This window comes from Mesocricetus auratus, unplaced genomic scaffold (assembly GCF_017639785.1).
Source record: "Mesocricetus auratus isolate SY011 unplaced genomic scaffold, BCM_Maur_2.0 Super-Scaffold_100041, whole genome shotgun sequence".
In the NCBI taxonomy this organism is placed as follows: Eukaryota; Metazoa; Chordata; class Mammalia; order Rodentia; family Cricetidae; genus Mesocricetus; species Mesocricetus auratus.
The window spans coordinates 552579-575150 of record NW_024429218.1 but is presented as its reverse complement, the minus strand read 5'-3'; the positions used below and the strand labels follow the sequence as shown (position 1 = coordinate 575150).

Genomic DNA, 22572 nt, shown 5'->3' with positions numbered 1-22572 from the left:
GGGCATCTGGGTTCCTTTCAAGTTCTGGCTATTACAAATAATGCTGCTATGAACATAGTGGAACAGATGTTCTTGTTGTATGAATGTGCATCTTTTGGGAATATGCCTAAGAGTGGAATTTCTGGATCTTGTGGTAGACTGATTCCCATTTTCCTGAGGAACTGCCATACTAATTTCCAAAGTGGCTGTATGATTCCAAATCCTTTACAGCATAAATTGTCATTAGTGTTTTTGATTTTAGCCATTTTGACAGGGGTAAGATGAGTATCTCAGAGTTGTTTTGATTTGCATTTCCCTGATGGCTAAGGATGTTGAGCACTTACTTATGTCTTTCGCCATCTTTGATTCCTCTATTAAGAATTATCTATTTAGTTCTGTGTCCCACTTTTTAATTGGATTATTTGGTGTTTTGGTGACTAGCTTCTTCAGTTCTTTGTATATTTTGGAAATCAGCCCTCTGTCAGATGTGGGGTTGGTGAATATGTTCCCATTTTGTGAACTTCCATTTTGTCTTCTTGACTGTGTCCTTTGCCTCACCAAAGCTTCTCAGTTTCAGGAGGTCTCATTTATTAATTGTCGATTGACACATAGTTTGAACCAAAGACATATATGGCAGAGATGGGGTCTGCCTTCAGAAGTTGGATAGATAAAAAGCTCCCAAAGCAGTTCATAAAGGGAAAACTAAAGGTGCTATGAACCAAGACAACATTGGTGGAATGGGCAAAAGAGTACCCCTAGTCCTTTTCTGCCCAGAATCCATTTTGGTGTATTCTGTTGTCCCTCAGACATAGCATAGTGTCCTGACTTTGGGTCTTCAGGAAGAGGTGTGAACAGATTGAGACCATTTTCTGGGACTCTGAACTGTCCTCAGAGCTCATATGATTGGCTTACAGTGCCTATTCAGTTCACTTCTGGATTCTGCAAATTTGCTATATGTCATATAAAGGAGGCCTGACTGTCCAGTCCTCTGTTTACCTGTGAGTGTCAGTGACAGACATGTTTTCACATGTGTGACAGTTGATTGCTGGAGGAATTAAGTGCATCTTGTATGACTCTACTGGAGAGGACTCTTGGCTGAATCCCTTTTCTCTTAACCTAGCCCTTTGTGTCCCTTTGCAGATACTGTTTATTGTCATTTTGCCATGACTAGTCATAGCCATGAGTAGCTATATAAGTGTCTGAGTTTTCTTAGTGAATTTCCAAGCCTGAGGATGGTCCTGCAAACTTCTGACATCTTCCCTCTGCTTTTGGCTGTTTACTTTGTTAAACAATCAGTCATAGCATTGTGCAGACCTTTGAATTCCATTAACATTTACTGTATCTCAGCAATGTACATTACACACTGGTAAAGCTGCCAAAACTCTAGGAGAATTTGCTGCATATTCTATGTTACACTAACAGATGCTTTCAATATTAGCAGGAAGACACCCCCAAATATATGTTACTATGGAAGTTCAGGAGATGATTGCCACCTATACTATTAAGTATCCTATTTTGAAAGAGAAGATGTAAGCTTAAGGCAGCAGATTTCCTAAAGCATTCAGAAGAATGAAGTTCTGTACTTCTGTGACAAAGAAGTATTGTTGAGGAAGATGAAGTTATGTGACCTACTGGATTTGCAGAAGTGACTTTATAGCATCAATAGACATTTCTCTTTCCTGGCTTCCCCTTTCTTAGTTTTCATCAGGCTATATATCCCTCTCCCTGTCTTTCCATCCATATAGCTGTCTATCTGTTTACTCATTCACTCATCCAACTTCCCATTCATCCATTTGTCTAGTTGTCTAACCATTACCCACCCACGGTTCCTTCTGCCCATCTGTTTGCCTGCTTATTCACCCATTTTCCATTCATTATTCTGTCTACCCATTCACCCACCCATCTTTTGATCCATCCAGCTGTTGTCTACTTACTTGCCATCTTCCCATTTATCCAGTTGTTTTCTGCCTATCTCGTTCACCCATCTTCTCAGTTGCTAAGTTGTGAATTTATCTACACATTGACTGATCATAGCCATTTCCTTCCATTTGTCCATTGGTCTGGTTATCCATCCATCCATCCATCCATCCATCCATCCATCCATCCATCCATCCATCCATCCATCCCTATTTCTCCCAGTCTAGTCATCTTTCTACCCACTTATCCTTCCATCTTCTCATCCTTTCACTTGTCCATCTGTATACACACCTATCTGTTCATCTAGTTTTCCACTTGTCTACCTGTTTACCTGTCCATTCATCCAACTGCTTGACAGTTGGTTCTATTAATGAACTTTGATTTTATTTAGGAGATGTTGTAAATGCCAGGGCAAATTGGTTGTTGAGAGTCCTTCTTAGGGTCATTAGAGAAGTAGATAATCCTGGGGACATATATTTATTCGCAGGTAGAATGTTATAGGCATGCAATTGTACAGACATACACGTATGAATGACCAATTAACTCTACCATATGTTTTGTAGCAGTTCCCCAGAGGTTAACTTAGAATATTCCTTTTATTTGGCTTTAAGATAGCTCTGAACCACCTTCTATATAGCTGGGATTGTAACCATGTTTAAGACAAGTGGCAATTACCCTCATTCACCTGTAGGTGCTGATGAGAAGGAGGTAATCTCTCTGAGAGGTTGGTAATGTTCATTGGTTGCTGAGAAATCCTCCCCCCCAAAAAAAATGGGCCAGAGAGTCCTCCCTGGAGCATAGCTTGTAGTCCTGAGCCACTGACTTTGCTGAAGGTGTAGGTGTGTATGATTGGAAGGTGCAGAAACCAGATTACTCCCTTTGTATTTGGCTTTAATACAAGGTTAAAATGCCGTTTGTTGTTGCCTTGTTTGAGAATATTGGCCTGACTCCTGTGTCTGGAGAATCCATTAATCATCCCCCCTACCAAGTCATTCATTATTTCCAAAGTTAATTTTTAATTATCTGGGGTTTCCTCTTGGGATTCCCCTCAGGTAAGCTAAGCAACAAAAGACATTATTTTCACAAGTGAGTAGAATGATAACAGTAGGGAATCCTATATATTAGGTACTGCATAGCACATGGGTACTGTTGTCATTTTCCCATTTAAAACACAACCCTGAGACATGGGGTATGTTTGAGGTTATTTCCACATGTATCTTTACTTTTTTAAAAAAAGCATAACTAAAGTACAACTCATAAAACAAAGTGGACAGATTAAACTTAGTGAAAAAAATAAGCTACAACTAGCTAAAAGTGATATGTCACATACTTGATAGGAGAGTCCTTTTCAGAATATGTAAACATGTCTGCAAGTTCAACAATGATGCAGTTAGAAAATGGGTAAAAGTCAAGTCAGGAGAGGAAATCTGTAGTTTGCAAACAAGAAGGTTTAGAATTATCAGGGACCATGAGAAATACAAATGTAATCTGTAAAGCACTCTCTTGTCCCTTCAATAGAAAGATGAAAGTACTGGAAATACTTAATGCTGGTGAGAATCCACAGTAATGGCATGTTTTGGGCAGATGCAAAAAGCTAGCTTCCACATTTGACATTTTTATGATAAGTATTTAAGTTTATTTGCCATATGATATGGCTGTTATAGGACTGGGCATTTATCCTGGAAGAAAGAAATTTATGTTCACATAAATACCTGCTTAATATCTCTTTATGGGGGCTTCTATTTGTAAGAACTAACGCAGACATCCTCCTCAAATTACTGAAGAAGAGGTGGTGTGTCTGCCTCGTGATCTGCTGTGTGAAGCAGCTTAGAGTGGCAGGGATCTGAATGATGGCGTTATCTCCTTCAGATTAGACCTTCAAAAAACATGTGATGTTCTCTCAGCTTGTGTTGTAGCAGGAAAGTCAGTATGGAACACATCTGAATGGGGAGAAAAGTCATGTCTGTAGAGAATGGAGGAAAGCTGGGAGATTGGCGTCGTTTGTTATTTGTTGAGTGATGCTTGTTGAACATTTTTGGCGTACTCCTTCCATCAGTTCTCCCTTGCAGACTAGTGAGGTTTTTGTAATATCACTTTGTTCATTTCCATTCCCACTCCCCTTTATTATTATTTTATATGTATGAGTAATTTGACTGCTTGTATGTACTACATGCATGCCTGGTGCTCTTGGAGGTCAGAAGAAGGCATCAGATGTGGAGTTACAGATGGTTTTAAACTGCCATGTGGGTTCTGGGAATCAAACCTAGGTCCTGTGGAAGAGTAGTCACTGCTCATAATCACTAAGTCATCTCTCCAGCCCTGATTTTTAAAAGATATATGGGTTCATTTTGATGTCAGTTGTATGTAACTTTGAACTAAATTTCAGACATTTGCAAGTATTTGATCCTTTTTAAATGAAAAAGTCTTATATAAGTGATGCAACACATGAAGGATTAAGACTGAGTGTATAAACCCTATTTTGTAGGTAAACATACTAACTAAATTGAGGTTAGAATAGGGTGTTGGTGACTTTTCCAGAGCTGTGATTGTAAATGAGTTTATATCAGTTTTTCTTGTTTCAGTTTTTTTTTTCTCCTTTTTGAGATGTATGTGGATAGCTTAGGCTAGTCTCTAACTCAGGTTAATTGTTTTTGCCTTGGGAGTTAGCCACCACACCTAGCTCATCAGGGTTTTTTTAGAACAAGTCATGTGAAGGGAAGGTCCTGGACCTTGAGTTCTGGTGTCAGAATATATCTTAGGTTGGTCAAGAGCAGACTGGCTTATGCCATTTATGGAATGTATTACGTTTGTGTTAATTGGTATCTGCAGCAGTGGAACTGACCTCAGGTAGGGCCGAGCACAGCTTTCCTTTTTATCCTGCAGCTTCCTAGGCTTTTTTCTCTCCAGTGTGCTTCTCATCTGCTAGCCATCTTCAGCTCTGATCTTAACTGGAACAGCTCAGATTCAGCCCCCTGAATCAGTGGTGGAGACTGGAGACTTTGATAGCACTGATGGTATAAGTTTACTGTAACCACAGGATCATGCAGTTTCTGGAACACTGACTACGGGGTAATGTGGTCTTTTTGGAAGAGGAAGTCAGAGACAGTGCTTATTGGTAAGAGCCAGCAGTAGCACTGCCATCTCTAAAGTTACTTGGACCCAGGGAAAGAAAGGCAGCACTGTGAGTTTCGTGAGGGTAGTAGGCTTGGGGGTTGTGGATGATAGGGCTGAAAGGGCCCTATTGTTCTCCTTCTCCTCCCCTTTCTTATTTGGGGCTTACTTAGAACTCTCTTACCTGCTGACGCATCCCCCTCCACAGCTACTCTGTCTCTGATGCTTTCTGTAGACTCCATTGCCTTTAATGGAGAAATGTTGGAAAGTTGGAGGATCAAGGTGGTTTTTTGTTTGTCTTGTTTTATTTTTAATTTTTTTTGTGGGGGACATTATGGTGCATGATGTGAAAGTCACCAAGAATCAATAAAAAATCATGTTTTATAAATAAAAAGAAAGAATCTAATGCAGTAGAACCTTCCTAATATACATGTATGAAAGAGGTCTAAATGGAATTTCCAAATAACAAGGGTTTTGAAGACATTTCTCATTCCCAAATGAAGTCTCCAGTTCTGGGAATGACTTATATCAAATTGAGTTGTTGGCCAGAGGGACCCCATGTGACCCCTCAAATAACTAAGGCTATTTATTGGTTACTATTCACAAACTGATATTAAGGACCTATTGCTGAAGATAAAACCTATACAATTCAATAAATAAGAAGTTGACTTGGTGTCTACTTAAAGCCTTCACTTCTATTAACTAATGTTCATAATGCTGCATGGTTCTCTACAAAGGAGAAAGGATAAGAACCAATGCAGCTACAAATCCTTTGAGCTACAAAGGTGACCTGCCTGTAAGATTCACTATTGCAATAGTTGAACAAAGGTTGTGACAGTATATGACCAGATTTAAGGACCACTCTATGATATGGAACCCATCTACTTTGGTAGCCAAGAACCTAAGATTAGATAGACCAGGAACCTAGGAGCAAACCAAATACTGTTATGCTAAAGGACTGTCATAAACCAGCTCAGCCTTCATCAGAGAAGCTTCCTCCTACAGTAGATGAAAACAAATACAGAGACTCATAGCCAGACAATGTGCAGAGAAGAAGATACCATGGAATACTCAATCCTAATGGACTATCCTGTTTCCCCTGCCCCCCAGAGTTCTAAGAATCATATAGAAGGGGAAGCAGAAAGATTTTAACAGGTAGAGGGTATGGAGAATACCAGGGTCACAAGGCCTTCTAAGTGCAGTAGGTACTGATGCACATATGAATTCCCAAAGAATGCGTGTGACCTTGTGTACAGGACCTGCATGAGTCTAGGGAAGGGGTTCTCCAGCACCCAAAGGAGAAGTAGATACAAAAGCTATCTATCTCCAACTGATAACTTCTTGTAAATGAAAATTTAGGCTTCTTCAATGGAGTCCCACTGGGTATACAAACCACTTTTAGGGGCAGCCTCCATGCCCAGCAAAACAAACCAAGTGCCATTTTTTGAGTTTTTTTTGTCTCATAATTGTTTGTCAGGGCCTTTTGTTTGTTTGTTATTTAAACCTTTACAGGTCCTTTGGGTATATGTGATGGTTTCTGGTTTTGTGTTTTTGTGGAATTTCTCTGCGTGTGAAATGTGTGAGTCTCTGTATCTATATATATTTCTTGTGCTTTTTCCTTGATTTTTTTTTACTTCTGTTTGTTTTGTTCTATTCTGGTTTGTTCATTTTTGTTTTAGCTCATTATTGTGTTTTAGATGCTTGTTTTCTAAGGAGAGAGAAAGAAAGGGTTTGGTTCTGGATGAGAAGTGAGTTGGTGAAGTATCTGGGAGGAGTTTGGGGAGGGGAAACCATAACCAGAGTGTATTGTGTGAAAGAAAACCTTTTAATAAAAGGAAAATAGAAAAAAAACCAACACAAAGCAAAAACTCCATATAAGCAGGTCACTTAATGCATATATAGCCGTGGTTACTGTGGTCATCAAATGGTTAATTCTAAATGTAAATGTAGTACGTATTCTTGCTAATTGTGACTGATGGGCATGGAAAAAATGATGGCACATACACAGTGCTGAGGTTGTCATTCTTTGATGAGCTTTTAGCAGTCCTGCAATTTGGCTCTGTTGCTTATCTACTTCTTAGGTGAATAAATTGAGGTTTAGGAGTAAGTGGTTTCTGCCATATTATACAGTTTGCAAAGACTCAGACCTTGTAAAAGACCAATTCTCTTAGACTGGGATGAGCAAAGACTGTTGCTTGACTCAGAGTCCCATGCCACCTTGAAGCCGACAGGACGTGTGTTGTCTTTGGCCAACTTCTTGTGTATTTTGGCCTCATTTTATATAGATAGCATTGTCACTTGCTCTCAGAGCTGCCCCACATTGGGTAGTTGGGTCTGTGGTTGGTGGGCAGATGATGAAACTATTATAGAGATTTTATGAGTTTGCCCAAAGCCACATGGACTTGGAATTCTGATCTGTCTTAATTGACTCCTCTGACTTTCTTTGCTTTTCAATTCTGCGCCTTCTGGATAGCTGAGGTGGCTGCTAACTGAGGTCTTCTCTCTCTCCACCTTCCCAAATCCAAATGAGCTACCAGCTTTTTAAGCTCTAGTATTTGGGAAAAGTCAGCTCAGTCTTCATCAACATTTTCAGATTCTTCATGAGTTGTATACTGAGACATTGTCTGGGTCCTAGAAGCTTCCAGATCTTTGCATAGGGAATGGGCACCTCATCAGACATAAACATATTTTCTTCAGGTTTACAGCCTTATACTGAATGAGCCCTGGTTTCACCTCAGTGGTAATAAACTCAGTTTTGCCTCATGTTTTAGCACAGCAAGACAGGCCTCATTCCCATGCAGAGAAAGGAAAGAAGAAAGCCAACGTTTGCCAGTTCCTTCCTTATATTTCTTTATTTTTAGGTCCATTTGCATGAAAGCAAGTGACGCATCCCCTTCCCCCATTTTTATGATTGTGAGAAGGGAGAAATGAAAGACAGAGTCTTAAGAATAGGTGTTGGTCTTGCTTCCTTTGAGACTGAGGGCTATATCGAGACAAAGTTATACAAATACAGTTTGTAGATTAGCAGAAATCCTTGCGGAGACTGTAGCCTGGGGAATGCTTGCCCTGTATGTGTGGTGGGGCTGAAGGGGCTCTGAAAGTGGCAGTGTCCGTCACTATCGGGTGTAAGACCTGATGTTTTTGTGGGGCTTGTTGCTGTGTGATGTATGCACAGTGTATGTGTGGTGCAGGGCCGAGGAGGATGCAGGGTGCTTGCTGTTACTTGGCACTTTTTTCTTTTGAGAAAGGTCTCTCCCTGAACCTGAAATTTCTGTTTCACCTAGGCTGAAAGTGAGGTCACTAGGATGGTCAGTGATCTCACAGGACCAGTCTGTCTCTATCCCTAATGCTGAGGTGTTATAATCTCTACCTTCTAATGCCAGGGTTACTGACACATACAACCAAAACTCAGCTTTTTAGTGGCATTGGGACTTTGAACTCAAACCTCTTGCTATCATAGCAAGTGCTTTTGTCCACTAAGCATTTGAGGGCAGTGGACTTCACTCCTGGCTTGAGTTTGTTTCAGTTTTGAGGGTGTCAGCTGTTCATGTAAGCCACTTATTTTCTACATTGTTAATGCAATAAAGAGAACCAACTTTAAGTCCTGTTGTAGATAGATAATACAGGTTTGCAGAAGCCATGTTTCCCTGTTTCAGAGGGTTTTTGCATTAATCTTGGTGGATATCACATATATTAGGCAGGGATTAAGGCCGCTTTTATCTTTTCTGCTTGAAGCCTGGTCTCCTCTATCAGCTGTGTATTTTTAACATTACAGAACTGTAGTGATCCCAGGTGATAAGGGAGACTGATGTTACTTTTAAGGCATGCCCTTGTTTGGGTTGATAATGGGAATAACGATGCCATATTGAGCACTCATCTCTGAAATGTCTGTGTATATAGCTTGTTAATATTCGTGGCACTGTAAAATAGGGTGAGCCATCCCTGAATACCAGCCTCAATCTCCTCTGGCCACCTTCAACATCTTGGTTTCTTTTGATATCAAGCTTTTCATGGTTATTAAAGGAGACTATATTTGGCTTAGGCTGGATTTTCTAGGTCATGGTCTCTCCAAGGTTTCCCCTACTTCCTCCCCACTCCTCTTCTACTTTCCTCCTCCTGCTTGCCTTCCTCTCTCTGTGACTTTCCCTTTCCTCTTCTAGCAAAGTCTGTCTCTAGATCTGGATCTTACCAGTTCAGCTAGTGAGCCATATAGATCCATCTGTCCCTGTCCCCTAGTGCTGTGATTACAGAAGGCATGAGCAAAGATTCCCAACCACTACTATCACCTTTCCTTTATGTGGGTACTAAGGATTCAGAAAAGAGTGAATGTCTTAAATTTAAACTTTCTGTAACATGACTCACTTTCCCTTTGTGTCATACAGAAATTACTGATCCACTTATGTGTCATAGGGGAATTTACTCTTAGGGTTCAAGGCCACAGCATCTTTTGTTTTTTAAGACCTGGTTTCTCTGAGTAGCCCTAGCTGTCTGGGTCTCACTCTGTAGACCAGGCTGGCCTTGAACTCAGAGAGAACTGCCTGCCACGATTGCCTGGCACAAAACATTTACTTCCCAGACCTGGTTCTCACTGTCCATGTATGTCACATAGATTGTTGTATTTCACTTATTTATCTCATCAATCATGAGTGTCTCTCATTTTCTCCTAGAAAAGAAATTGAGTTCTTTTCTGGTTGAAAATTCTTATTAGCTTATGTAAGTTATAAAATAAGGTTTGCATTCTTTATGGTCTCTTAAGGAAACTTTGTTTATAGCATATAAAGAGCAAACTTTCTGCAATTGTTTTGGGTAGAATTTTGAAAGGACATGTGTCTGTGTGCATTTTGAGTGTGGGCAGCGTTGAAACTTCTGAAGGTAATCTAAATAAATATTCTGTGTCTGTATTGTTCCAAAAGCAAAATGCTTAACAGCCGTAGCTCTTAGGACACCTATCAGTAATACTTTGCATTTTGCTAAATTTGAGGAGTTGGCATGTCAGATTATTGGTTGCTCAGAATGTGGAGTTTAAAAACTGGTTGAGTTCCAGAGAGGTGTAACTTGGTCTTTCATCATATCTCTGAAGGCAAAAGGTAGACGGAAATCTCTAGGTGGAATGAATTGTTAAGTTTTTTTTATTGAGTTACAAATACTACAAGGAAAAGAACCATTTAAGATGTCGTTTTATTCCCTTAACAGATACCTAGTTGAATGCAGGTTAAAGGAAGTCCATAAATGCCCAAATAAAGAATTGACAGATATTTATTTGGTAAGAAGTCACACAAAGATGGTAAATAACTGCCACTGTCTTTTATAAGGGGTCACATCCACATACTGATGCTGCACCTCAAGGGTTGGCTATTATCTCAAGTCTACTGGTGGAACAAGATGCTACTACTACACTTGGTGGCTTTTGAGACAGTTGAGTATAGTGGGCTGGAACTGAAAATGACTTGGATGTAGAATGAGAAGACCTGATTTAATTCTATGCCTTTGCACAATGAAGTTGAAGACAGTTTGCTTCTGCAAATAGTTACTCGGTGTCATGGCAGGTTTATGTCTGGATACTTAGGCAAGTGCATTGCAATGCTATGGCAGGTGCATTTTCAGGTGTTTTGGCAGGTATGTTTTGGAATGCTGTGGTGGGTATATTTCCAGGTGCTTTACTAAGTTCTGGGCAGATGCAGCGGACACAGTCAGTATTTAGCTAGTCATTGGATTTCTGCCCTCTTTGGCAGTTTAGCAGAGTTTCATCAAATTCTAAATCTTTTCTGTCAGCGTTTGGCTGCATCTTCATAAGACCTTATTGTTTACATAAATATATTTATGGTGCTTAGACATTGATGCCATTCTCCACAAATACAAGGAAACCTGTAGGGAGAGATCTCATGTACCCACAGCACTGACCACGCCCATTCGGGTGTGGTCACAGGTACTTGGGAGGAAGGCAGAGATAAAGGACAAGGAAGGAGGGGCCATTTCCTTTCTTGGGGTTCTGGATGAGGTCGGGGACCTCAGTTCTCGGCTTCTCACATAAGTGATTTCTCCCTAGTAAAATAACATACGACATCCTTATCCTGTGTATGGTAATCTTCCTCATCAGAAACCAATAAAACTAACCCCTCCCGAAAAAGCTGGCAAGACCCAGAGCTGACAGTTCTTAATTTGCACTGCACAGTGGTACAAGTTGCAATTCCAGCGGGTGAAAAGGGAGAGTCACTTTCTCATTGAGGCCTTTGCTTAGAGATATGAAGGTTTTTTTTTTCTTTCTTCTCCTGCTTTGGGTTTTGTGAGACTGGGTCTCTTGTGCAGTCCTCACTGTCGTGAAAATTCCTATACAGACCAGACTGACTTTGAACTCACTGAGATCCTTCTAACTCTGCCTCCCAAGTGCTGGGATTAAAGGTACACATTACCATGTCCAGTAAGACATGAAGATTTTTCAAAAATGAAATATGTATCTGTTTTTCTTCTGATGGAGCTGAACTGTGCATAATGTGGAAAAAATTCAGAGAGGAGGCAGTCTTCCTTCAAGTCTGGAAAAAGTTCAGAGTTAACCTGGAAAGCAATTTGGATGAAAGACATTCTTTATAATTATTCTTATGTAATTTTAAAATGTGCATTATTTTATATCTGGGTTACCGCAGAAATTTGAAAGTCTAGAAATGAAAAGACATTCAGGAAAAAATATTTTTGCAGTCAACTTGACCTGTCTTCGGGGAAAATGTAGGAAGCAGGAAGCTAACCTGCTCAGTGTCTTACTGGGATTAAGGTCACCAGTCTTACCATTTTTTATCCTTGCTTCTCCAGCATTTTCCCAGTGTCGGGATTAGGTTGACCAGTAAAGTAGAAGTTTTGAAGCAGTAAAGTTTGAAACCAAGCAGATTATGCTAGTAGCCACTAATGGAAAGTAATGTGTACAATTTATTCATTTGAAATAGAAGGCAGCTACTCCTATCCTGCTGAATCATCCTGTAGAAGCAAAAATGGATGAAAGATGGATAACCCAACAGAAAAGGTAAAGCTGTGGTGTAGGAGGAGAGGTCTTTGGCACAGGAGGATATTTCAAACCTTCATGATGTTGGAATTGAGCTTAATGAGGTCCAGAGGATGACTTTAAGCTGATAAAGGAGATAAAGATCTAGAAGAAACAGGGTGCTCAGATGCCTTCTGAGGCAGCTGGGAAAGAGTCAGACTCTAGGACTCTTTGTGATTCTTCTCTACCTTTCCATTGCCATTCCCAGATAGTCTCTCTGGGCTAAGACCTAGTCTGAGATGGAATGCCAAGGGTTGTGACCACCAAGAAATATAAGGAATTCCTCAAAATAGAACTCTCTGTTGGGAGGAGTTGGGGGAGGGGCAATAGTAAACCTCACTCCCATAGCTGCAATGGGAATGATTGGGAGAGAATTATTCAACTAATACTTTATCACTCAACTAATAATTTGGATTTTAGTGTTTTCTTGCATCGTAAAAGCAATGTAACATGAATGTAGATTAATGGGTTCCTAACATGGGGCTTGTAGGAGTCTACATTCTCTACTCCCTAGCAGTGATTCCTCTGTCTTCGCAGACATTGGGCCTTCTTGAAGACGATGTCATTACCTACTGAACCTGATTTCTATATTTTAAAATCTGTTATTTTTTAACTAGAGTAGAAAAAAATATAATGAAGCAGCGTTCAGACTTGGTTTCCAGGCACCATATTACTGCCTGTGGTTTCCAACTGGGCACACTTGGAACAGTCTGCAAAGTCTCTTCAGTATTTAATGTCTGTATTCATCTGCACTGATGATGAGACTGTCTATACCATGTTTCTAGCTACTTCTTGTTTGCTTGGAACTAGTGCACAAATTAGATAAGCCTGCCTCCCTCCCTCCCTCCCTCCCTCCCTTTCCTGACAACTGGCAGTTTTTAAGTGGTTGGGACAAGACTTGGGTCCAAATTATTAAACACCAGGTAACCCTTTCTGTGCATCAACTGCTAATGAATTTGGGAAATTGAGATGTCATCTGGCAAACAAACTCATGGTTTTTTTTTTTTGACAGAGGGCCTTAAAGTGTTTGAAGAAAGGAGCAGATTGTCATCCCTCCCAATCCAGTTGTCCCTGTGATCAGTAAACACGCTGTTGTTAATGTTCATTTCTTTTTGTTCGATTTGCTGGAAGGTTAAGGAGCTGGCTTCTGCACATCTTGGGTACCTATTGTCTAGGCTGTCAGCATTTCAACCAGGGTGTGCTTTAGATGCTGGCAAATCATCACTGTAGAGAATTGAAAGTGCTGACTTCACAGGGGGCAGCCTTAACCTTCAGATAGAGATCTACCAATCACAGGTTAAATATCCTTTATCTGAAATGCTTGGAACAAGATTGTAAAATGGAATATATGCATATAAATAATGACGTGTACTTTGTGGGGCTGGAGTCTAAGGAGGAAGTGCATTTATTTTTGGGTGTTCTGTTCATCCTATATACACATATCTCAAAGATAACTTTCATAATATATTTTGATAATTTTCTTCATGAAACAAAGGTTTCATAGTGTGTGCTTTGTAAATCCCTTTATAGTCTGATGCTGTGCATGCGTCAATTTTCTAATTCCTGAAAGAAACGGGTAACATGATTGTGTGTATGTTTATTTTAATGTACATGCTTTATATATTATGTATAGAAATACTTGTAATGTATGGATATATAAAGTGCATTGCATATATGTAACTATTCTGCATGCATGTATCTATGCCCTAAAATTCATTTTGTGCTTATTACTACCAACTATGTCTTGAAGCAGGAGAACGAATCTCCTAGAGTGTAGAATAGCATCTGGAGTTTAGCCTTTCAGTGTACTATGGAGTCCTGAACTGGGGTACCTAAATGCTGAAGCATATTTTAAAAAGCAAATTACTGTGTTGGGGATCTTTGTCTTCAATATTTTCTCACTCAGACTGATGCAAGAATGTGGCAGATCCTTAGTTGACTGCCAGTTTTCACTCTGCAAACTCATCCTTGTGGAATTAAAGGTTCAGAGGTCGTATCCCAAGTTTATAGTCTTGTCCCCTCTGTTTTAGGTGTTTGGTTTCTTGTTTTCTTTTCTCTGTCTCTATCTCTCTGTGTGTGTGTCTCTGTGTGTAGTGTGTATGTGTTTATGTGTGCAGTTGCTCACGTGTGTATGTATTTGGAGGTCAGAAGTCAATCTCAGATGGTCTTCGGGAGCCATCACTATTATTGTTTGTTTGAGAGAAGGTTTCTCAGTGGGTTCAGGGGCTCACCAGTCCAGCTACGGTGACTGGCCAATGAGCCATAGGGATGCACTTGTCTCTGCTTCCCCAGCGTTGTTATCACAAAGATATATTACTATGCTGGGATTTTCCCCATGGTTTTTGGGATTAAACTCAAGTTCTCATACTGACTGAGCCATCTCCCTAGTCATAGTTCCATGGTTTCTGTGTATAATATTAAAAATACTCTTTATATAGTATCCTTTAATTATATTAGCATATATTGATTATTCAAAGCAATGTGTTTCACTATGATATTTTTATTCATGTAAATATGCTTTAATCACACCCTCTTCTGGCAGCTCCTATCTTCCCTTCCCCTGAATCCCTCCTTTTCTCCAATATGGACTAACAGATTCTTGAAGCAATTTTCTTCTTTTGATCTTGAATGAGTGCTCTCAAATATAATGAATGGATTTGTCAAAGAATTAATAAAAATACATTAAAAAGATATATTCCCTCCCAAGTTTTTTATAAATATGAATTGATTTGCTGACAAAACAGAAATAACAGTAGAAGAAACCAAGAACTTAGATTCTATGTTCTTTTCTCATTTGCACTCTGGATAACTTAACTGGTCAGGACATTGCTTTGTGAGTCTGTTTTGCCACTCACATAAATGATTTTGGATAGGAGAAGGTCCCCTGGCTCACTTTTAGACCTGGCAGAGTTGTCTTGCAGTCTTCTATCTACTTATATGTCCAGCTGCTTTCAGTGGCTGTTTACATCACTTGTCTGCTTGCTCTTATCCTCACAGCTGGCATTGCTTTCTATATTTAGTTTCAGTGTTCTGTATGAGTATGCCAATAAATAATGACTGTACAATGTATATTTACCTTTGTGGGTGTTCTATGTGTTTGTATAAAACAGTGGGATTGTTTCGGGCAGGAATCCCTGAAGACTAATGAGACAGTTTTTGCAAGTCACTTAAATGCTAATCACTTGACCCAGTGTTTGGCACTTGGATGCCTTTGCTGTCTTAGGCGAATTATGGCTCCCCTGGCTGACTCTTTGGCATTTACTCATGTAAATTGTTCAGTGACTTGTCCCATCAGATTCCAGCTAGATGCAACCTTGATGTTTCAACCTGGGTCTCTTGATTCCTCATTGTATCTCCTGATTTTCCTTTGCTAGTTCCTAGAACATGCCAGTATAAAATTATCGGTTTGAAAAGGAAATGCTGTTAGAGAAGCAGTTTACCTTATCCTGGAAAGATCCTAAATGAGGAATTTCCTTTCACAAGTTTTTCTGTGTACATGTCTACAGGAGGTTGCTTTGACTATTAATTGATTTGGGAAGACCAAGCCCATTGTGGGTGGTGTCATTCCCTGGGCAGGTGGTTCTGAAGTGTAGAGGGCAAAGGAAAGCGAGGTGAAAGTTAGCAGAACAAGCAGGAAGTGTGGGTGCATTTGTTTCTCTTCCCTTTTGACTATGGATGTGATTAGCTGCTTGAGTTCCCACCTTGACTCAGTGATTACCTGTGACCTTGAATTGTAAGCCAATTAAACCCTTCCTGTCTAAACTGCATTTCATCATGCTGTTTTATTGTAACAACAGAAATGAAGTTAGAACATAGAGACGTATGAAGCAGTTGAGGGGTCTTCTCTTGAATTGCTGAATCATGTTTGGAACCAAAGGTGGTGGTTATGCAACATGATGGGTATGCTAAGCATAGTGGAATTATATATTGACTATCCAGTGATGACATGGTATAAGAAGCAGGCAGGGTTTAGCTAGTTATCAGGACAGTGAATAATGGTACTGATCCTTCAATTATGAGACACTTAGGATATCAGTTTGGATGCCTAAATTTATTCTTCAGGTTTGGGGCCAGATTTTCTACTTAGATTTTTTTTAAATTAAATCTCCTAGATGTTTACCATGTCTTCTTGTTAAATGGTTGTATACAATCTACATATCTTGAATGCATGATAAATCATTTCATCCATGCTGCTAATTACAACCCAGCTTTCCGGTACTGGATGAGAACTCCCTGTAGTAGGGAATGTGGGCTTCTGACTAGAGTCCCTGTGATGATCATGGAACACCCCTTGGAGGATAATTTTCAATTAGGGTACCCCAAAATTTATCTTCCTTTATCTAGCATGTAAATTATATACTACATGCTGAGGCATTTTGAACAGCAAACAATATAATATAACATTATAAACTTTTAAATATTTTTAAATTATAAAAGGAACTAGTGCTACTTGTATAACATGTGGAAAATACATAGTAAAATTACCATCTATTGTGCCCAACAATTACTTTCACTATGGAAACAATTTTTCATGTGTATGAAACATACATATTTAATCATATTTATTGTAGGTATTTTATCATATATTTTATTATCCTCACATAATATATTCTTATGCTTCATGTGACTGCTTGGTTAGATAGATATTTGCCTGACTATATCAAGTTTATTCCTTTGGCCTGAAAGATACTCATGATTGTGTTATCCATTGAAAATTGAATTATGTTTTGTGATGTAATGAATGGTGATAATTATTTTCTTCTCCATATTCATGTAAATATAATTCTTATTGAGGAAGACCCATGACAAAAGTCCCATGCAATAGATGTATAGAGAAGGAATTGATCATCTTGTTCAAAAAAATGGATGTTGGGCTTGAGGTTGAAGCCCTTAGTGAAGACTTGGACACCTTGGTTGACAGGAAAATTTTCCTATATCAACCAGCAGTGGAGGAGAATTGATTTGGGGGTGGTTTTTCTAGCTAATGTATACACTGACATGTTTGAAGTAATTTTCCAGCCCATTTTCCATGTCTTCTGTTTTCCTTGTGTTGACTTCCTACAGTATCTCCTAATAAAAATTGAGGTTTTTACCTTAAAATTTGTTCTTTGGTATATTAATCTATTATTTAAAAGTCAAAATCATACAGGGATTTTCCATGTGTTATATTAGGCCTGCCTTTGTACAAAGCATGAAATTGCCTTTTGTAGATGGAGAAAAGGAAGCAGGAAAATAAATATTATTTTAAATGTTATTATCAGCTGAGTTCATGTCCCATCTTTCTAACTTCTACTGATGTCTAGATTAATCTACTGTAGTACATCAGTTTACAGAGGGATAATATTGAATGAAATATATGAATCTGAACTCATATCTCCCTAATAACACAACTTCTTCAACAACTTTTCCTCTTCTAGAGGATTCTTGCTTCTCATTCCCATGATGAGTAGAGTTTGTGTACAACATTTCACCCCAGGATTCAGTATGAATAAACCTCAAGGGAGCCCTTTATCAAGTCAACATTCGTTATTCAAAAGGATTGTAGTTTTCAGTATTGTCTTAACAAAACCCTCCAGCACTGTGGTCTTTTATCTTTTCCAAATAGTCAATTTAGAAAACCTATTGGAATGGTCACACACATAAGCCTATTGGCTCTATTGGGTGGTTATTGCTGGAAACTGGCCTGAAGCTTTACCAGTTGTCTTGGTTAGACTTGTGTAGGTGTGTTTATTTAAAAGAAAGTTTCCCATATCTGTAAGCATCCTACAGAATTCTAAGAAGGGAATGCCAGGAGGACATAATGGGATGGCCAAATCTGAGCTTGAATCATAGAGACTCCACAACTGATGGGAAAGTAGGCAGTTCATCCAGACCTCCATCACAATATAATGGCTGCATGGGAATGTAGCAGGAGATACTTAGACTGGCTATTTCATGACAACTGTTTGTTGAGAATATGAAGCCTTTTACAGCTGACTAGTGTGGGTGGTTCTTCTACCTGGATTCTCTTTTCCATCTGTTGCCAGCTGACATCTGTGGTGATACCTTCAGTGTACAAATAAAGCCTGTCTGAAGGTCAGAGAATGGAGCTTGCCACTAGCTAACCATAGAGGTCTGGAGGTCTGTACACACAGACAGGAAGTGAGATAGCTGGGTGAAAATAGGATTTAAGCAGGGAGAAGCAAAAGCTCACTCTCTTATCTGCTGAGACACTGAGGAGGTAAGGTGTGGAAGTGGCTTGCTCCTTCTCTCTGACCTCTCAGTGTTTCTCTATATTATTATCTATTATTAGTGTCTAGACCAGTTATCTCCATTTACAGACATCTATGTTGAGGAGCTGCAGATGAGATCTCATGGTCTGATTTTTAAATTCATATGTCTTATGCATGTGTCTTAGGGTTTTGTTGCTGTGAATGTCACCTTAACCACGGCAAGTCTTTTAAAGGAAAATATTTAATTGGGACTGGTTTAGTGCATTATTGTCATGGGGTTTTGCATGGAAGCATGTAGGCAGACATGGTGCTGGGGAGGTATCTTAAAGATTTCTATATCTGGATCCACAAGCATCAGGAAGAGAGAGACAATAGGCTTATCTTGATCATTTGAAACCTCAAAGTGCACCCACAGGGACACATTCCTTCAACAAGGCCACACCCACTCCAACAAGGTCACACTGCATAATAGTGCCACTTCCTATGAGCCTATGAAGGCATTCCACTCCTGCCCTGTTCTTCCTCATACACCTGTAGTCATACCATAATGCAAAAACCCATTCAGTTCAACTTCAAAATGTCCCTTCTATCGTGCTCTGTCACAGTCTCAACACTGTTTAACAGTCCAAAGTTTAAAGTCTCCTGAGACTCATGGCACTCTTTTAACTTTAAAACTTGCAAAATCAAAATGCAAAAGCAGATCACATACGTCTAACATAAGATGGCAATAAGGAGGAAACGGAGCATAGTGAGAAAATATTGAACAAAAGTAAGACAGAAAACCAGGTGGCAAACTCCAAACTGTGTCTCCATGAGTGAATTCAAAGGACTCTTCTGGTCTCCAACTTCTTTCAGTGCTGTTAACTTCAACACTCTTCTCTTTCATGGGCTGGTTCCACCCATGGAAGCTTTCCTTAGCAGGTATCCCACAACTCTGGCATCTCCAACATCTTGGGGTCTCCAAGGTAATCTAACCCTCACATTTACAGTTTCCTGCTGTAGGCCTCCATGAAGGACACCCCTGACATATATACTTGACCTCAGTCTCTTTCCAGTTGCAGAGGGAGATTTCATTACCCCTTTCTTGTATCCTTGATTCATAGTTCATAACCATGTGACTGAAGCTGTCAAGTTCTGCTGCTTGCTGGAGCTGAAACATGGCCCCATTGTTCAAATATATTTTTATCATCTTTCTGTTTTTAATGGCTTCCTTCACTGTCTATGCTCAGTTGTTCTGGAACTCTCTATAGACAAGGCTGACATCCAAATCAGAGATCTGTTTGCCTCTGCCTTCTAGAATTAAAAGCATGCGCTACCACACCAGTCCTAAATTTTAATTCCTTTTCACAGATTGGATGTTTGGCTGGGTGTCTTACTCTGAGGTCACCACTCCCTTTATTCCATTTAGGTTCTGTGTTTTCTTTAAACTTTTTCCTTGTGTTCTTTTGCTCCTCAAATTGAACATTTTGTATTTTTCCTTGTTCAGCTTGCTTATTCATTATAGATTAGCATAAGACTGTCCACTTATGCTAATAACCACAAAACACAGTCAATACTAGGCTATTTTGAAATTTCTTCTGCCAGACCTGATTATCCAGAGCTTTTCAATTTTGTCCCAGGCAGATTTTTGTTGAGCAAGAGCATAAAGCAGACACATTCTTTGGCAAAATGTTACAAGAATGGTCTTTCGGCCACATACTAATATTCTTCTTCTCAGAAACTTCTTGAGTTGAGCCACCACTTGTCACCACTGCCTTCCATGCTTCTATTAGTATGGCCCATTAAGCCTAGCTTAAAGCTTTCCCAATCCAAAGTCCCCAAATCCACATGTCTCCAAAGAGAAGAATGGTCAGGCCTATCACAGCAATACTTCAATCTCTGGTACCAACTTCTGTCCTAGTCAGTGTCCTTTTGCTGTGAAGGGACACCATGACCACAGCAATGGAAAGCATTTGATTGGGGCTAGCTTACAGTTCCGAGGTTTAGTCCAATATTGTCATTTTGAGAATCATGACTGCACACAGGCAGACAGGGAACTGGAGAGGTAGCTGAGAGTTCTATATCTGGATCAGCATTTAGCAGGAAGAGAGAAAGTTTGTCTCTGTCTCTGTCTCTCTGTCTGTCTGTCTGTCTGTCTGTCTGTCTCTCTCTCTCTCTCTCTCTGTGTGTGTGTGTGTGTGTATAAATATTGAGGTGAAATATGGGCTCTCTACTCCATACTTGTCAATCTTTCTCTTCTTTTAACCCATCACTACCATTTTGTCCTTGTGTAAGGATCATTTATCCAGGTCCAAACTGGTTAACTCTTATCCATTCTCATACTTTCTATTTTTTCTAGATCTACTGGTGGGGGGTGGGGTGCAGGGGGGGAGAAGGGGGGGCTATGCAGACAATTCCCAGTTGAGATATTTTTAGGTCCTCAACTCTGACCATATTCCAGTTTCAGCAGATTATGTTGTGAGCTCATCAAGCTTCTCTCCTTTAGGTGTGTTCTTCATTTTGCTTCCTCTACCTTTCATGGGGATCATGTTCTTTAATTGGTCACTTATGACAATGTATTCTTTGATATCAGCCTATGTCCTCGTTTTTATAGCATACCTTTTTAGTATTTTGTTTATAATAGATGCTAGTTTAATAATAGAGAGAGATCCCTTGTAGACCTCATCATTTATTTAAATGTCTCAGTTTTGACAGGCAAGATTCTAGAATCATCTGTCATCTCCTGAAATAGAAGGTTACCAGGAAGCCATGGCCCAGTGAGTCTATTTTTAGAATCAATGGGATTTTTTTTTCAGTTGTCTCCATCTGCTCATCATTATGGGATTCAGCTCTTGTCTTTTGCTTTTCCTTCCAGAAAGTATTATGAGGGATGCTGAGGACTTTATGCTTTGGACAGAGACACAGCACCACTGGAATTAGAAATTGCCACTTCTGAGAGGATGCTGGGAATCTGCAGAGGGAGACGGAAATTCTTGGCTGCCTCTTTGACTCTGCTCTGCATCCCAGCCATCACCTGGATTTACTTGTTTGCTGGGAGCTTTGAAGGTAAGAACAAAAGCCACGTGAAAGGGAGGTGAGGGCAAGGGAGTACACAGGCTGTCACAGAGGCTTGGAAAGAGTCTGGAAGCCCTACTGTTCATTGGGTAAAATATTGGATTGATGTTGTCTGTCATGAGAATTGACATCTAGCATCTTCATAGGTAGTTGCAGGAAGTCAGCATGGTGAGGCGTGAAAGGAAAAAAAAACTAGACTAAATTAAAGTATACGTTTCTGTAGTGACAGGGAGTGGGTAGACCGATGTCCAAAGCCTGTTTGGTCACATGCCCCTATGCTAACACAGGGGAGAAAGTTGAACCCTGAGGAATGGTTTGGCTTTCCTGAAACCAGGTAGGTACTCCATTCATTGATCTGTCTAGTCATTTGTTTACAATTCAGTGTTTTCTTGCTTGTTGACAGCCTCAGTATAACTAGTGCTGAGAACAGGAAGATAACAGATTTAGACATACACTGTGTCATGGGGGAGACAGACAGGTGTGTATGCTGTGATAGAGAAGGCATTGTGCTTAGGGGGAAACTTATAGGAGCCATCAGGCTGAGGTGGGGATGAAAGACAATTCTTCACAGCGAAGAGAGCTTTGGGGATGAGGCAAAGGAATTGCCTTCCCTGAACAAGTAACAGAATGACCATTGTTGCTGCTCTCCAGAAATGAACAGGAAAGACAAGCCTCACCATTTTCCCCAGCCAGCTATTTTGAATGTGGTGTAATATCTTGATTTTTGGTGATTGTGTCACTGCTTCTGGGAGGGAGGGTTGTGTAGATGTGGAGATTTCCTGTTTTAATTTGCTCCACACTTGAATTAGAAAAAAAAAAATCTTACATGACAGTCTGTCTCAACAAAGTCACTACTATGTGTTTGAACATTTCCTTAGTGCATAATTTTATTGACAGCTCAAGGCTACCTTTTAATTAGGTGCTTGGCTCCACATTTGGAGCTTGCATTTGCAAGGCTGAATATGAAGATGACAGAGCTATGCCCTTGCTGAATAGAGGTGGTTTTCTTTTTTAATTTAAAGACTTACTGTTTTTAGTTATGTGTAGTGTGTATATTTGGACTAGAGTATATGCACATGAATGCAAATGCCCAAGTCGGCCAGAGATGCTAGATACCCTGGAGTTGGAGTTACAAACAGTTGCGAGCTGCCTGATTTGGGTGCTGGGAACTGAACTTGGGTCCTCTGGAAGAGTATCAAGTGCTTTTCACAGCTGAGCCATCTGTTTTAACCCCAGAGTGGGTTGATTCTAGATCCCTAGCCAATAAAC

At 39.9% G+C, this 22572-nt stretch overlaps 1 protein-coding gene across 4 annotated transcripts in view; it reads left to right on the top strand.

The window, feature by feature from the left end:
- The window catches only part of Large1 (LARGE xylosyl- and glucuronyltransferase 1), a 459671-nt gene that overhangs the window by 88127 nt on the left and 348972 nt on the right, over window positions 1-22572 (top strand). For 3 of the 4 annotated variants that reach the window (XM_040734825.1, XM_040734827.1, XM_040734826.1), the window contains one exon: window positions 21104-21294. In XM_040734825.1, coding sequence (XP_040590759.1) covers window positions 21189-21294 — 106 coding nt within the window. In that variant the 5' untranslated portion in view covers window positions 21104-21188. Of the gene's footprint in view, window positions 1-20934; window positions 21006-21103; window positions 21295-22572 lie in introns of all 4 variants that reach the window. The other variant, XM_040734828.1, reaches the window with a different exon arrangement.